The 17863-nt window shown below is 41.8% G+C and overlaps 1 protein-coding gene across 2 annotated transcripts in view; it reads left to right on the top strand.

Annotated features, from left to right (window-relative positions):
• Positions 1 to 17863, top strand: part of DDX51 (DEAD-box helicase 51) — a 21648-nt gene extending 3785 nt beyond the window's left edge. The window contains exons 4-15 of one of the 2 annotated variants that reach the window (XM_075832103.1): positions 539 to 684; positions 933 to 1004; positions 2232 to 2338; positions 2912 to 3020; positions 3103 to 3245; positions 3362 to 3560; positions 3713 to 3828; positions 5205 to 5321; positions 12157 to 12258; positions 12430 to 12493; positions 12582 to 12716; positions 17222 to 17863. In XM_075832103.1, coding sequence (XP_075688218.1) covers positions 539 to 684; positions 933 to 1004; positions 2232 to 2338; positions 2912 to 3020; positions 3103 to 3245; positions 3362 to 3560; positions 3713 to 3828; positions 5205 to 5321; positions 12157 to 12258; positions 12430 to 12493; positions 12582 to 12716; positions 17222 to 17248 — 1337 coding nt within the window. In that variant the 3' untranslated portion in view covers positions 17249 to 17863. Of the gene's footprint in view, positions 1 to 538; positions 685 to 932; positions 1005 to 2231; positions 2339 to 2911; positions 3021 to 3102; positions 3246 to 3361; positions 3561 to 3712; positions 3829 to 5204; positions 5322 to 8057; positions 8156 to 12156; positions 12259 to 12429; positions 12494 to 12581; positions 12717 to 17221 lie in introns of those variants that run through there. The other variant, XR_012849795.1, reaches the window with a different exon arrangement.

The raw sequence follows: 17863 nt of genomic DNA, 5'->3' as shown, positions 1-17863 counted from the left end.
GGCTGCTTCTCACAGAGTACTAGCTCAGGTGTGAGGCTCACTGTGAGAGACTGAGGCTGGATCACCCTTCTAGCTGTAAGACAACCGGACATATCACCAGTTAAAGACACAGTCGGGAATAGGAACTGTATATGCATTCAACTTTCATTCCCGACTGTTTTTATTTGCCACCAGAACCACTGTTCTAGATGGTCCACAGCCCTAGATGTGGCTATTTGAAGGGATCCCCCTTCCCTCCAGCCTCTCACAGCGAGCCTCCCGAGATCAGTGTCCGAGGCTGTGAGGTAGCTCCACCTCAGAAGAATCGCTGGGGTTGACGCCCCCTTGACTAGTAAGTGATTCATTACCATATTTGGTGCCAAAACACAGCTGGAGTCGAGGAGACAGCGGTAGTAAGGCGAGACTGCTGGTTCACTTTCTATAACCTAGGGACAGGTCGTCTTCAAAATGACTGGCAATAAAATAGATTGTATTAGATAAGAGTAATGTCCATTTGTTAAAAAATATATATATATTAACTTTTTTTTAACATGTTTAGTTCAAGCTGAAGTCATCCCAGCTATTTTGGACAGCTGTGCCGATGGTTTTCTTGTGGGCAGAGGAGGATACCGCCCAAGTGACATTTGTGTTTCTGCACCTACTGGAAGTGGGAAGACTTTGGCATTTGTTCTTCCAATAATACAGGTCAGTTTGGCAAAATCAGTTTTTGGTCTGCTGAATTTTATTGAAGTGGTTGTCTCATGATGACAACGCCTGTTTATATACCCCATTTGGGCATTTTTACATGTTCCGAACATTGGTCTTTGTCTGGTCACAGAAGTTGGATCCATGGCGAATGGATCACCCACCAGCTTCCAGTTACAAAGGGGTTGTCTTCATGAGACAATACCTTTTATTAAGCTAATAATCGAAGTATTGCTTTCTGCCCACAGGCCTTGACAAAACGTGTTCTATGCGAAGTTCGAGCTCTTGTAGTGCTGCCCACCAAGGAACTTGCACAACAGGTAACTAAATATCCTGTTAACAGATTATGGTCCTCAATAATAACCCTCACATGGGAAGAGAATTATTATGCGATTTGCAGCAGTCTTCTGTTGGAAAAAAAAAGATGCACATTTCGTCACACTTTTGTAAAAAAGCGAGCTTAGCAGGAGGGCTGGGTGCAGATTTTAGTTTGTGGCACATGGACAGCCCAAGGTGCGCAAAGTCTATTAAAATATGTGTGCTTCTTGATATATTTAGCGCATTTTGGGCTGGGTTTACACCTGCGTTGGTGTGTTCCGTTGTTCTGCTCGGTCAGAGGAGCAGAACAAGGGAATAATTCCCTTCTTCTTGCAATGATCATTTACTCATAGTTCACTGTTAAAATCAAGGAATTATCAGCTCACTGAGGGATCGAGTTACTTGCTGCACATAGAAGTCTATGGAGAGGGTAGGGGTTGGAGGAGAGCAGAGAGAGAGGCACACATGCTGCTGCAGAAGTGTTTAGTAAGAGTTCTAGCTCACCCCAATTCACACTGCAGCTCAGCTACACTGCTCAGTACTGCTGTGTAATGTCCTTCATGCTGCTGCTTCTGAGGGTTTTTGGTGCTGATTGTGACGCAGAAGCCACGTCGGCATCCGTGCCAAAAAACTACTGAGACCGCCTCCCATTGATTTCAATGGTAGGCAGAGGTGCTTTTTTTTCCGCTGCAGCTTTTAGCTGCTCGCAGGGAAAAAAAGTGGCATGTTATTTCTTGCTACAGCTCAACCTCTGACCTCCCATTGAAATCAATGGGAAGCACAAAAAGCGTTTCTCGCGGAGTTTTTTGCCTGCGGCTCTCGATAGCTGCGGGTGAAAAACAACGTAAATAACGCAGCAAGAAATTGCAGGCAGGTCAAAATCTTCCTCAAAATTCCTGATGGAATTTTGAGGCAGATTTTTTTCTTCCTGCAAAATCCTCCGTTCGGACAGTGTCTTCCCGCCCCCTAGCACAGGGAAAACTAACAATTTGAGCGCGAGCCTACAGAGGGAAAAACTGCTTAACAAATGGCATATACAAGTCATATAATGGTCAGAAATAGTTATTCCTCATGTACACACATATAACAGCTTATTCTCAAAAGTCACCTGAAAGGACAGGTACATTTTGAAACGCCAGTCTTCGTAAATTCCCCGTTATCCTTCTGCCATCTCTCTGGATTAGTTATTCATTTGTCTATTATTATTTTTTTTACTTCTCTCCTATCAGGTCTGCAAGGTTTTTAATATCTATGCAGATGGTACAGGTCTGAAGGTTGTCCTGATAGCTGGACATAAATCTTTTTCTAAAGAGCAGGAAACTCTGGTAACTAAAATGTAAGTTTTTTTTTTTTTTGTTTTTTTTTAAATCAATTATTTAAAGGCATATTTAAATAAGGCGTCTCTGTGGGCCAGCTCACTCAAGTATTCACAGGAAGAAGGGAATGACGTCCGCTTTCCAAAAGAAGCTAATCTTTTTATTGTCCCATAGTACAGACACCAGCAACGTTCCAGCTATGAGTGATATAGCTTGAAAAAGACTAACTTAGAGCTGAAACGTTGCTGGTCTTTGTACTATGGGGCAATAAAAAGATTAGCTATTTTGGAATGCTGACGTCATCACTTCTTCCAAGGACAGGGGTCTCGTCATACCCAATGGACAAGAAGAAACTAGCTTGCAGCGCACCTGATAGTCATGTAAACAGCCAAGCCTGCTTTCGCCGAGAGGTGGGGTCTCAGAAGATGGGCACCTATTTTTCATCCAATTTCCTATCCGCCAATGGCTATGCCATAATTGCCACTTGTTGGTATACCCGTATAACTGACCTCTTCGTTTTTACCCACAGTATTCTTTTACGTTTAGACAACTGTATTTGTGTAATGCTTACATTGTTCTACTTTTTACCATAGGATCTTTGGGTTCTGCAGTTTGGCTGACATTCTTGTATGCACTCCAGGTAGACTTGTTGATCACATTCAGAAGACAGAAGGATTCACCTTGAGGCACCTGCGATTTCTGGTACGCTTCACTAAGCTACAAAAACTTGTATGTTGGATTTGACTTATTTTGTATATTGAGCTGCATCTTCTTCATCTTGCAGGTTATTGATGAGGCAGATCGAATGATTGACACTATGAGTCAAGACTGGCTACCTCAAGTTATCAGTGCTGTGTATAAGTTGGAATCACGTGATCATGGAATGCTTTTTGCACGCAAGATGCCAGGAGTGCCAACTGCGTTAAAGTAACTAACCTCTGTTCTATACGTTTGCTTAAACCCTAATAGTACCTCATACGCTTGTTTCTATCCTTGGAAATATTCATGCATTGAACTTTCTCACTTACCACTTTACCCTACAGTTATGGCCAGCTCCAGATCCCCTTGCAGAAACTGCTTTTCTCTGCTACCCTGACGCACAATCCAGAGAAACTTCAGAAGCTGGGCTTGTACCAGCCACGTCTCTTTACATCTATATACAAGCAGCCAAATTCAAAGGCCACTGGAGATGAAACTGAGCCCCCCATTTCTGAAAGCTTCTCCCTCCCTGAGGGGCTTACGGTGAGCGGCTTTTGATGATGACGATAAAATATTCTTGTATTGTTCTATATATATATATATATATATATATATATATATATATATATATATATATATATATATATAGAAAATGTTCTGTGTTGTAAGAAATGACTGTTATTTATGTCTTACAGCACTACTATATTCCATGCAACCTCAACTCCAAGCCTCTCATCCTCCTTCACTTCTTACACACCCTACGCTTCTCCCGTGTACTCTGCTTCACCAACTCCAGAGAGGCTTCACACCGGTAAGCGACGACCTCTGGACGTAAAGGCAGATGATTGTCGTTACAAGGTTTTTTTTGAGTTCTACAGAAAGCACCAAAACATAGTAAAAAAAATAAATAAAGGCAAAAACTGCACTAAGTGAACAGTATTAATAGCCTGAGTGATGATAAAGACAACAATTTTTTTTCTGTTTTAGACAACTAAGGCCTGCACACAAGGATCACTCTGCAACCATTTCACATAGTCTACAGAAATAAGTACTGGCTTTCCAGTGCGTGTTGTAAATCCTGACGTGTAAGGGCTCACGGAGCGGCGTTGACATTTGATGCGACTGTCAAATTGCTCGTTAATGGCTGCTTGTTAAAACCTGAAAAATCATGCGGCCATAAAGAGTGTATTCATTAATGGCCGCACAATTTTGAAGGTTACCATCGACAACGTGCAGCCATTAATGGACAACTTAACACCCGTACAGGGTGCCGGCGACAATGCCGCTACGTGGGGCCTTACCCTTAAGTATGAATAATTATTCTTTACTGCTAAGCGCTCACAGTGCTGTTCTGGTTTGTTTTTTTCACCAGAAAAGAGGAGCAGTAGCTTTACCTTTTTATTCAGGATCAACTCCAGGTTTTGGCAAAATGGACTGTGTGAACAAGAGCATACATGCTTAGATTTTTAAGCTTCAGTGATTCGACCGCTTGATTGACTCCTGATCCTGAAAGAAGTGTACATGTCTATACATGTGGGGTTTATTCGATATATTGCGATTGTAAAGAGGCGACAAAATTGTGCACGCTACTGGACAGTCTCTTTGATTGCAATACCATCGAGCAATTGCATTTACACACAGCAATTTGCTGATATTCCGATCTAAATTACAATTACTCCTATTTATAGTAGTCGTCTGCGAGTCTTTACGTGTTTAGACCATCTTAGTTGACTGTCACAATTAGCTGAAAATTGTTGAATCTTTGCCACTATAGAAAGGTGCCTGCTTAGGCCCCATGCACACGACCGTGCCCGTAATAACAGTCCGTGATTACGGGCATGGACAGCCATCCGCATTTGCGAGCCGTGCTCCTATATAAAGTATGGGAGCGTGGTCCGTAAAAAGCAAAAAATAGAACATGTCCTATCTTTTGCGGAGCCTTTCTTCGGCACGGACACCTTCCCGTAAATATACGGGACGGCGTCCGTCGGCCATAGAAATGAATGGGTCTGTAATTGCGGACAAAATCCTACATATCTATACGTACATTCCATTTTGGAATGTGTTGACATTTAACCAGTCCCAGGATCACGATTTAATGCTGTGTTCAGTGAGACTTATTTTAAATGCTTATTTATCACGTTTTACATTAAATGCACTTACTGTGTAATCCTTTGTATTTTACAGCCTGTTCCTGCTCATAAAACTTTTTGGAGGAATTAATGTTGCAGAGTTCTCCTCTCGTCTTAGTCCTGGGGAGAGGAAGAAGACCCTAAAGGAATTTGAGCAAGGAAAGCTCCAGCTGTGAGTTGTAATATGATTGTGATTAAGGGGGACTTGATATTTTTGCATTCTTTACAATGCCGTTCTTGGGCATCAACAGTGTCATTGGTACAACCTGTTTCTTATTGTTTCAGTTCTGACTAAAAGGATAAGACCTGGACAAAATGTCAAATGTCTGAAATCCTACACGTGGGACATGTATTAAGTGTCACATTTTCTAAAATAGTTGTAGACCGATTGAACAATTTTTCTTTAGTAATTCCTACATATTAGATCTAATGCACGGCGCTGTATTACGGCTCTGTACAGCCTACAGGTTTGACAGATGTGTTACATCGGACGCTATGTTACGAAGGTATTCTTCCCTAGAAGCATTGATTCTAGGTGAGAATCTCTCCATAATACAATGCTCTATAAAGGCACCATACTGGGATACAGAGATTTTGTCCATTTTAAATAATTTTACCTATAATTAAATTTTATTTAATCTAAATAGGGCCATACATTTTCATAGGAATTGGAGCTCTATTTTTCTGACCGAGATCTCCAAATTCACAGCGTCCATTTACGCAGCAAAAAGTAATAGAAGTCTCTGTGCCTGCAGCTTCTACTAGAGGGAGCGCACTGCATAAGGCTGTGTTCACCCGTTCAGGATTTGCTGAGGATTTAGGCATGGATTCTTTGTAAAATACACATCAGGATTTATACAACCCTCATTGAACTCCATAATAAATTTACACTTTGCAGGAGGGCAGGGGAGAGTATAAAATAATAAACTAACATGTACTCGCCCTTTTAAAGGCTGCTCCAGTGCTGACACCCTGTTAGCTGCCGCTCCGGTCCCGGAAGCTTTCACTGCGGTCACATGTCGTTCATCGTTCACTTGTCGCTGCAACCAATCGCTAGCCTCAGCAGTTCTATTCCATGACCATGAAGAAAAGGGGGGTCGTGGGGGGCTGGAAAAAGTGTTAGTTTTTTATTTTATATCCTCCCCTGCACTTCTGCAACAAAATGTAAAACCCTTGGACAACCCCATAACCCCATTAATGCTTACTATTCCGAGGTATTAGAAGCCCCCAACTCACTCGTCCCCAAGTTCAATACTGCTAGAAACTTCTTTTGACCTAGCTCTGCTCTCACAGGGAGAATATTACAGAGGTCCACATGGTGTTCAAGGCAGTAGAGATTTGTGCTGCTGCTGTGTTTGGCTCAGACTGACTCGACTGATATATTGTAGCAACCTGCATCTGTCAACACTAAGGCCTGGTTCACACAGAGTTTTTTTGCAGGGCCTGGAAAAGTCAGCTCCGGTTTTTTTTTTTTAACCGGTTTTGCACCACACTTTTTTCCGCGATTTTGGAGGCGTCTTTTTTAACCTCTTTCTTCAGCATGCAATGCTCTCGTTGATTTTCAATGGGGTTTTTCAGGCGGAAAACACTTCAAGATAGGTCATGTTGGTTTTTTTTCACGCTTGTGGCGAAAAAAACACCTCCGCCTCCCATTGAAATCTATGGGAGGCGTTTTTGGATGTTTTTAGCGTGGTTTCCAACAATGTTTCCGCATCAAAAAACTCTGAACAGGGCCTAACTATTAACCTTTGCTCATATCTGCGTTCAGTCTTTCCATTGTTCTGCTCATAGGAGCAAAACAACGAAAATCTGTTGCATGATCCACACAACAGCGCTGTACAGAAGCCATTGACTTTTTAATTCATCGGTATACTGTCATGGTGTCCATAGTATTACCGGACAAAATAGTGCAGCATTTTTGATCGGATCTGCGACCGAGGCTCCGTCACACAGCCTAAACAGTCATTTTAAAATTCACAAGGCTGCAAGCTTAAAATGTCAACGTTTTTCTCACCGTATAAATATGCACGTATATTAGAAAGTTGCAGAACTTTTCTTTTTAGTGATTAAGATTTATTTACAGAGAAGCAGAAAACCAGAAAAACCCCATAAAGGCTGCAAATAGAAAACATAATGGTACTCTAATTTTTTTAGAGACGTAAATAAAAAGCACCATGAAGCTGTTGGGCAGTAGAGAAGGAGACCATAGTACACACTCTCTTATGCACTTCATGACTGCAACAATAACATATTACAGAAAATAGAGAGATGCCTCCAGCTCACCTTTTGACTGGACTTAAGCTTTGTAGTCCTTGCGCACGGGTCCTCGTGACGACACACGACTGGTTGATTGTTTGTAGAAGAAAAGGGGGATGGATCCAGCGCTATGGTGGTTAAAAAGAATCTTTTTCTAAGTTTTAATTATCTTCGTTAAAAATAGGATCGGTAGCATGATAATGATGATGTCCTGAAATGCTGAGAGAGTGGAGTGAAGGTAGATAGCCTACGCGTTTCGAATGCTGCCTGCGTTCTTATTCATGGCTTGAGGTGAGACCTCAAGCCATGAATAAGAACGCAGGCAGCGTTCGAAACGCGTAGGCTATCTACCTTCACTCCACTCTCTCAGCATTTCAGGACATCATCATTATCATGCTACCGATCCTATTTTTAACGAAGATAATTAAAACTTAGAAAAAGATTCTTTTTAACCACCATAGCGCTGGATCCATCCCCCTTTTCTTCTACAAACAATAACATATTACATTACAGTTAACCCCTTCCTGACAAGAATCTTTACCCCCATTCCTGACCGGGCCCATTTTCAAGTTTTAGCCATGTGCCAATTTAAAAGCAAATTGTTGTTCTATTATTTTTCCCACCTACATATATTTGGTCTTGATTTTCTCAGAACATATTGGGATCCCATATTGTGGAAAAAAAAGAATGGATAGATTTGACCTTTTTTTAAATATATGAAATGAAGAAACAAACACGGCGCCACATAGTGTGAGTAAGCAATTTTTTAAATATGGAAGGAAAAATTGAAAAAAAAAATATGAGTATGTGATTTTAGGTGATGTTTTTTGACATCTGGTGCATGCCACTGGGTAAACTCACCTGAATACATATTTGGCAACTTTTGCCGACTTCAGCAATACCAAATATGTGTGCATTTCTTACAAGCTTACAAAGAATGGTGCGCAAGCTGGCTTTTAGAGAGCAATTTTCCAAAGATGGTTCGCTGACACCGTACGTCCATTACAGATGTTGTGACGTCTCCAGTCCACAAAACTTGATGGCCTATCCTCCGGATAAGCCATCAATATCTGATCGATCGGGGTCCAACTCCCGGCACCCCCACCGATCATCTGCTTTAAAGGGGCCACAGTGCTTATACGAGCGCTGCTTCCCCTCCATTTCCTTTACTGCTCACACTGTGAATCACGGACACACTTGCAGCGGCGGTTCACAGTATTACAGCCCTCTCCCATTGAAGTGTATACTGTAATACTGTGAACCACCGCTACAAGTGTGTCCGCGATTCACAGTGTGAGCAGTAAAGGAAATGAAGGGGAAGCAGCTCTCGTATAAGCGCTGCGGCCCCTTCAAAACAGCTAATTGGCGGGGGTGCCGGGAATCGGGCCCCCACCGATCAGATACTGATGGCTTATCCTGAGGATAGGCCATACATTTTTGTGGACTGAAAAGCCCCTTTGATACAACCAAAATTACTCTTTTATGGAAATTAACCCCCCCCCCCCCCCAAGTATTAATTTAACAACATATCACAGATTTGAAAACCTGCAGTGTAAAATATCTGCAGCATGTGGATGAGATTTGTAAAATCTCAATTACTTTCCTTGTACTGTAATCCGCTGCAGACTTTATCTGCACAGATCCGCAGGTAAAATCTGCAGTGAATCCAACACTTCTAACGTCACCCGAAGGCCCAGTTCACACTGGGTTTTTTGGCACTGATTTTGAAGTGTCAAAATCGTTTCGTTTTTTCCAGGGCGGCTGGGAGGCAGAAAAAGCATTTTTCGTGGCAAATAAGTGCAGGCAGGTCAAAATCTGCCTCAAAATTCCTGAAGGAGTTTTGAGGCAGATTTTTTTTTTACCTGCATGCAAAATACTCCGTTTGAACATGGCCTTAGGCTGGGGTTACACGGTGACTTTGGCCACGACACAGTTTGCTCGGCTAAAGATCAGTATGTCCCATAGCCTGCTCTGCAACTAATGAAAGTCAATGTGGTAGCGTTGCGACCTGCAAGTAACAGCGACACGACAGTTTGGATTTCTTGCAACTGTCACGTCGCGGCAACTTGTGCGTTGCGACACAACCACATTACCTTTTATTACTTGCAATGTAGGCTATGGGACCGCGATCTTTGGCCAGGCGACCTGCGTCGCGCATGGCCAAAGTCGCCGTGTAGCAGATACAGACAAATTTACTTATTGCAAAAATGTTTTTAGGGGGGAAAAATTTTTTTTTTTTAACATTACATTATTGTTCTCCGTCTCTGGCAGTCTGTCACCGCGATCACCTGACCAGAGACCACAATCCATTGTCTCTGGATGAAGCTCTGTGATATAGCTGTCTCTAGACCGCTGTATCATAGAGCTCCTGACCATCGGCGGAGAAATGTGATCGCTGTGACAGTCTGTCATAACGATCACATGACCGGAGACAACTCTGAGTGGTCTCCGGTTGAAGCTCTGTGTTACAGCTGTCTAGAGACCGCTGAATCACAAAGCTAAATGCCGCTGGGGAGCGGCAAACCTGCTAACTCTGTAGGACGTTCTGGCAAGTCCTTGCAGAGTTAATTGCGGACCGCACGGACGTTTATAGTCTAAGGGCAAGTGGTTAAGGCAAAATTTAAAAAATCTGTTTTGTTTGGAATGTATATGCTTTGCCCAACTAGCACCAGTTGAAACCTTGGTCATGCTTCTCTCTTGCCCTGTCTTGTGAATAACATACATTATTTTACAGATTGGAGGGGGAATCCTTTTATATGCATATTGTATCATTTAAAGGGGTATTCAGACATTTATTGCATATTCACAGTATCACATCCAGAAGAAGTCTCAGTGCAGAGGTGGCCGGGAGTACGGAAACTGTTGTGATCGCTGTGCTACGCTATTTCCCTAACTCCCATAGAAGTGAATGTTAAAAATTTGTGGCGTTTTTTCTTTTTACAAGTTTTTGTGCTTAAAAATTGTAAAAAAAAGTGTGTGTTGAAGTAGGGATGTCACGATACCAGAATTTGGACTTCGATACCGATACTGCATGTAGTATTGCGATTTCGATACCAAAATTATACTTTGCCAACAGTAATACAAAAAGAAAAAAAATTCTTCCGTTTTCTGATGTGAGGCGCGACGTGTGATATATTTTGAATGTGCCTCACATTAATAGTAATTAACCCCAACCTGTTCCTCAGTCATAATGGGTTAATGTGTGAGGTACATGATGGGGTTAATTACTATTAATGTGAGGCACATGGAGGTTAAATTCATCACACCTCGTGCCTCACAATAAGTGAAAGAAAGCAGTTTTTATTTTATTTTTTTACAGCGTACACATCATAAATGACGCAAAATAATTGTTGTGCAGGTTATTATGGCCGCGTCAATACCAAATATGTGTATATTTTATGTATTGGGACTTATTTTAATGTTTATTGTAAAAAAGGTGAATGTGTATTTTTTTTTTTTTGTGTTTAACATTACTTTATGTTTTTACTTTATTTTTAAACTTTAATATACTGACATACATCTATATGCCAGTACATTAGCCTGTGAACGGATAGTACACAGGCAGTTGTTAGGACATACCTAACTATGCCCTAACAGGAAATATAGGAAGACCGGCCTGGGGTCCTTCAATGGACCCTGGGCTGTCTGCCCATATATGGTATGTCCCTCAATCGTGTCACAGGGATTCCCCGTGACGCAATCCAAGGGGCATCCCTCCCTTCTCATTTTCCCCTTGAATGCTGCAGTCAGCTTTGATCGCAGCATTCAGGGGAATAGCGGCGGAGATGAGAGGTTTCTCTCATCTCCGCCGTTAGAGCTGGGCTGCAGCTTTGTAATACAGCGATTGCCCCGCTCCTGACAACAAGTGCCTGCGCGGTCAGCATGAGGTGATGCGGCCGGCATTGCTCTAATGAGCGGCGACGCAGGCACTGAAGACAGAACATGGGGGTGTTTTGCAGTGCGCCCGCCATGTTCTGTCTTCAGTGCCAGCAATTATTAGTGCAGCGCTAGCCACATCACATCATCCTGACGGCGTGCTTAGGAGCGGGGCAATGGCTATATTACACAGCTGCAGCCCCGCTCTCATACATTCATGTGTTACAATGTTAAGCTGTGCGGCCGCACAGCTTAGTATCGAAATACATGAAAGAACGTTATCAAGCCGTTTGACGGTGCACGGCATCGAAACCGTATGGACGTTTCGATGCATCGTGCATCCCTAGTTTGAAGGAGACCTAAAGGAGTTTTCTTGTGATAAAAGCTGCTTTCTATTCAACCTATTACGGCATGTGAACATCTGGGCGGGAGAGGGGGTCTGCTTGCGCTAGCAGAACCAGCCCTTCCATGTATTACATATTCAGCTATCAATTTAATTGTATGAAATGTATGGCTGAACGCAGCTTTCCCTTGCAATAACAGCTGATCTCCAGGGGTTAGAAACTCCAGACCGGCCCAGCTTCTGTTTACATGGGGTTGTCTTTAAGGCCGCATTCAGATGGCCATAGTTCACCTTCGTACAGAAACCGTATATTTAGTACCTAGAGCAGGATCGGATCATGTCTGAACAACGCTCCATCATTTTTGTTTAAGAAAGGTTCCCTGCTTTGTCCTGACAGAATCCGATCCTATTTTGTGGCACAAAGCATAAGCCGTCTGTACAGAGCTGTACTTTGGCCATCTAAATGTGGTCTAAGAGGGAAAATAATTATGTAGGGTTTATTTAATATACCTGCTCTTCTCATGTCATACAGGCTGATAAGCACAGATGCCACTGCAAGAGGGATCGACATCACAGGAGTGAAATGTGTGATAAACTATGATGCTCCACAGTACATCAGAGTATATGTTCACAGGTATGTAATGTTAGGTGTGTATAGTAACTAATGTAATGTTTCTAACAAATACACCTCATGAATTTCTGCATGATTTCGGGGATACACTTTCATTGTGTTGATAAAGTGAAAACCAGTTGCTGGGGCAGTCCTTCATTTATAGGTAAAATCTGAGTGTTCTTACAATTGTAGGGTGGGAAGGACAGCCCGAGGAGGGACATCTGGTCTAGCGTTCACAATGCTGCTGAGAATACAGGTCTGTAAAACATTCCCATGCTATGTGTGGATTAGAGATGGCAAGATCGAAATGTTTGTCTTCTTACTGATACATATTACACCTTCAGGAACAGAGGTATTTCAAAATGATGCATGAAGCTGGAGTTCCAAAGCTACAGAAGCAGCTGGTGATGGGGGAAAACCTCAGGCGGTTTGAGCAGCAATATGAAGAGGTGCTCTCACAGCTACAGAGGGTTGTTAAGGTGACTATCTCTCGCTCTCCTTTACAGTGAATGAACCAACTCGATAACTTTCTTTAAAACAAAATCGCCCTGGCGATTAGCTGATCGATACGTGTAGCCACTGAATGTAGTATTATATGGTATGCATTCAAATGAATAGGCAGCCATTTTCTACATGGTCACTTTGACTCCATGGAGCTACTCTAGCTCATACAGGAGGTACCAAGTGAGAGGTCCCCAACTCTATTATATATACTAATATAGCATATGGACAGGAATTGTCCTCATGAGACAACCTCTTTAACCCCTTAATGACGCAGCCTAGTTTGGGCCTTAAGGCACAGAGCCCATTTTTTAAATCTGACATGTCATTTTATGTGGTAATAACTTCGGAATGCCTTTATTGTTCCAAGCGATTCTGAGATTGTTTTCTCGTGACACGTTGGACTATATGTTAGTGGTAAAATTTGCTGGATACATTCAGTGTTTATTTGTGAGAAATAGGAAGATTTTGAGAAAATTTGGGAAAAAAAGCATTTTTCTGAATTTAAATGTATCATCTTGTAAGGCAGATGGTTATACCACACAAAATAGTTACTAGTTAACATTTCCCATATGTCTACTTTTAGTTTGGCTTAGTTTTTTTGAACATTCTTTTATTTTTCTAGGATGTACAAGGCTTAGAACATAAACAGCAATTTCTCTTATTTTCGAGCAAATTTTAAAAGCCTTTTTTTTTTTTTTTTTCACGTACCAGTTCAGTTCTGAAGTGGCTTTACAGGCCTTATTAGAAACTCCTATAAAACACCCCATTTTAAAAACTGGCCCCCTCAAAGTATTCAAAACAGCATTTCGAACATTTCTGAACCCTTTAGGTGTTTCACAGGAATTAAAGAGGCTCTGTCACCAGATTTTGCAACCCCTATCTCCTATTGCAGCAGATCAGCGCTGCAATGGAGATAAGAGTAACGTTTTGTTTTTTTTAAAAACGAGCATTTTTGGCCAAGTTATGACCATTTTTATATTTATGTAAATGAGACTTGCAAAAGTACAACTGGGCGTGTTTAAAGTAAAAGTACAACTGGGCGTGTATTGTGTTCGTTACATCGGGGCGTTTTTACTTCTTTTACTAGCTGGGCGTTGTGTATAGAAGTATCATCCACTTCTCTACACAACGCCCAGCTTCTGACAGTGCACGGACACAGCGTGTTCTCGAGAGATCACGCTGTGACGTCACTCACTTCCTGCCCCAGGTCCTGCATCGTATCGGCACCAGAGGCTACAGTTGATTCTGCAGCAGCATCAGCGTTTGCAGGTAAGTAGCTACATCGACTTACCTGCAAACGCCGATGCTGCTGCAGAATCAAATGTAGCCTCTGGTGCCGATGTGTCCTCGCTCGTCCGACACGATGCAGGACATGGGGCAGGAAGTGAGTGACGTCACAGCGTGATCTCTCGAGAACACACTGTGTCCGTGCACTGCCAGAAGCTGGGCGTTCTGAAGAGAAGTGGATGATACTTCTATACACAACGCCCAGCTAGTAAAAGAAGTAAAAACGCCCCGATGTAACGAACACAATACACGCCCAGTTGTACTTTTACTTTAAACACGCCCAGTTGTACTTTAGAAAGCCTCATTTACATAAATATAAAAATGGTCATAACTTGGCCAAAAATGCTCGTTTAAAAAAAAAAAAAAAAACGTTACTCTTATCTCCATTGCAGCGCCGATCTGCTGCAATAGGAGATAGGGGTTGCAAAATCTGGTGACAGAGCCTCTTTAAAGTGTATCTAAACGTTTGACAAACTTCTGACATGTCATATTAACATGTCAGAAGTTTGGATTGGTGGGGGTCCGAGCACTGAGATCCCCACCAATCTCTAGTACGAAGCAGCTGAAGCGCTCAGCCGCTTCGTGTCTATTCGGCTTTTTCCGGAAATAAATGTATCGTGTACTGACTCAGTATAAAGTCTATGAGCCCGTACTCGGATACATCGGCTTTACTGGAAAAAGCCGAACAGACATGAAGCAGCTGCGCGCTCACACGAGCACTTCAGCTGCTTCGTTCTAGCGATCGATTAGGGTCTCCGTGCTCGGACCCCCACCAATCCAAACTTCTGACATCTCGCTATGACATATGAGAAGTTTGTCAAACGTTTATCTACACTTTAAGCAAAGTGGAGGTTAAATTTGCAAATTAAATTTTTCTTGCAGAAATTAAATTTTTTTCTCTAACACAGAAGGTTTTACCAGAGAAACACAACTAAATATTTATTACCCAGAATCCGCAGTATTTATAACCGTCCCACATGTGTACCCATTTTGTTGCACAATGTCTCCTGAGTGCGGCAATACCCTATTTGGGTTGATAAACTGCAGTTTGGGCCGATAGGAGGGCTCAGAAGCGAAGGAAAGTAAAATGAAAAAAATATCTTCACTTTAAAAAAAATAGAAGCGGAATGGGGTTCACTGGATCAGTGATTGAAAGTCGCTGGTCAGTGAGGGAGTTGATAGGAAAAAAAGGATCACTAGTGAATAAGTGGTACTTGTGGCTCAACAATAACTGTAGGCGTACCAACAAAAATAATGGTACAACGGTACCAACCAAATTTATTATTTCTTTTAATACATTATAATCATGTCGGCAGTGCGTCTTCCTTTTTACACAGGGAGATTTGCTGCCGACAATGATAATATTTTCGAACCGCAGATGAACGAGTGTTTACTTGTTCATCTGCTGATCGCTGCCCTGTTTACACAGGGCAATTATCGGCAGCGAGCGTTCCATGAACGCTCGTCTGCCCGATAATTGGCCAGTGTAAAAGGGCCGTAACAAAATCTGACAGGACCTCTGAGCGACAATGACTTTCTCGGAACGCTTCTCTGACAAAAATGAAGCGATCAGAGGGAGTAATGTCACCAACCCAAACTCCTGCCCTGTACTCTAATTGGTTTATGAATGCTCACATAGCAAACTGAGCAATTGCCAACCCAAGACTTTTCTGTTTAGTCCTGGGCTTTCAAGCTGTGATTGGCAGCTGTCTGTGACAGTTGCCGATCACAGTTGTCACTATATACATTAGTGCATAATGCTCTGATTGGTCCGTAATGCTCACGGACCAATCGGAGCGATCGCCGACCTGGGCCTCCTCTCTTTGTTCCCGGGCCGGCAAGCTGTACTCCTGTGCTGCCTCTGACATTGGAGATTACAGCCCCTGTTCTATCGCCACCTCATTTAAATAGGACATTGCTCTGATTGGTCCGTGAAAATTCACGGACCAATCAGAGCAATCGCCGACCCGGGACTGCTCTCATTGGTCCCAGGCCAGCCAGCGGTGATTGTCAGCTCCCTGTGACAGCTGTCATCACAGCTCTGTCACCATGCATGAAGACACGGTGATGATTTGATGCCATGACGAATATATTTGTCATGGAGCATTAAGTACTGCTGCTCCATAACGAATATATTCGTCATGAAGCATTAAAGGGAATGTGTTCCGAATTAAACGTTGTTTTTTTTTTTTAAAATAAGTTACTTATTTCTATTATATTTTTTTACGATTTTTGCAGTATTTTATTTTTTTTTCCCCCACATGGTGGAAAGTATTAAAAATTAAATAATAATTTGACATGTTTTCCTATGTTGGCCACCAGAGGGAGCACTTCCCGGAATTACAGCAAGATGAATAAGGCAAAGCAACCTGACTCACAGCTGCTGTAAATGTGGGAGGGAGTCTCAGCCCCCCTCCCTATTTTTGGCTACAAGCCAGGAAAAGGTGTCTAAAGCATTAGAATGAGGGAGGCATTTTTTTGTACTCCTATGAGAGCTTCATTGAAACCTGTAAGAATCCCGATATACTGCAATACATAAGTTAAAAGAACCTTTGGCATTTTTTTCCCCTAAAGTAATGTTAAAAAAAGTTAACATAACTGGTATCGCCACATCCGTTGAAGTCCGAACTATTACAATGTAACGTTATTTAACCCTCTCAGTGAACACCGTAAAGAAAAAAATTACAACTCCCAAATTGCTATTTTTTGGTCACCTTAGCTCCCCAAAAAAATGGAATAAAAGTGATCTATCACACTACAAGCTAATAGCCGAGTAGTGAGATTACTAGGGAAATAAAATGGTAACGGTTCAGAACCAGTCTTTTTTGATGGTAAAGATTTCCCTCCAGGCTGGAAAGTCATTTTCAGGACACTTTTATATATTGCGTATATAGTGTTCCACCCAATTTTATCCCAGTAATGACATATTTATATCATGCAGTAATAGAAATAAGCTGTCCTCAATGTAAAAGCAAAGATTAATATGTAAAATCTCTAATACTCAATATCGTAGTATTTATATTTGCTATATGCAACAGTAAAGGCTGACTTTCCAATGAATGTGAAATCGGTTTCAATAAAAAGCTGGATGTTTTGTCTGCTTACTAGGAAAGTTTGAGTGTTAGGTTTAGTAGTCCTGCCCCTGGTTTGGAAATTGTACATAATGATGTATTTAATTATTTATTTTTCACAGGAAGAACGAGCTCAGAAGCGCTTCTAAGTTTTGGAATAGTAACCGAAAAAATATTTGGTTCCATTATTGGGAACTAGCAACTACTGCTCTGTTTATTGGTTCGCATGGATTTCTGTTGTCTTCACTGTCTCATTTGAAAAGTATTTCCAGAGGCTTCACAGATTATATTGCCATCTATTTGAGATGCCTGTGATTATTCAACAACCTTGCATGGATGCCACCGGTTTATGGGAACCACAATTCTCCGAAGAGCAGATTGTGTCCTAATGCTTCACAAGGAGTTTTACACAGAATTTACCTAGAATTTTTATGGAAAAGATTACTTTATTTTATATTGTAGAAAGTATTGTATTTAAGAGACACTGTATACTTGGCTGGGAAATTTAATTGAAGGGGCAACCGCCAATAAACGAACATGCCGTCATCGGGCATTCCATTTCTGTTAATGCCATGAAAAATCAGGTTGCAAAACACCTTATTTCAAATGTTATATCCCTGCTGAAGCTTTGCCAAAGGAATGAAAATGGAGCTTACTGTGCCCTGGCACCCTTCTCCATTACAATTTCTGAATGTGTGAGAAGGGGGGCCATTTTTTATATATTACCGGTTGTTCAATAAACAATATAATGGTAAGATAATAAA

The sequence above is a fragment of the Rhinoderma darwinii genome, chromosome 1 (assembly GCF_050947455.1).
Source record: "Rhinoderma darwinii isolate aRhiDar2 chromosome 1, aRhiDar2.hap1, whole genome shotgun sequence".
Classification (NCBI taxonomy): domain Eukaryota; kingdom Metazoa; phylum Chordata; class Amphibia; order Anura; family Rhinodermatidae; genus Rhinoderma; species Rhinoderma darwinii.
This window is presented reverse-complemented; position numbering and strand designations above follow the sequence as displayed.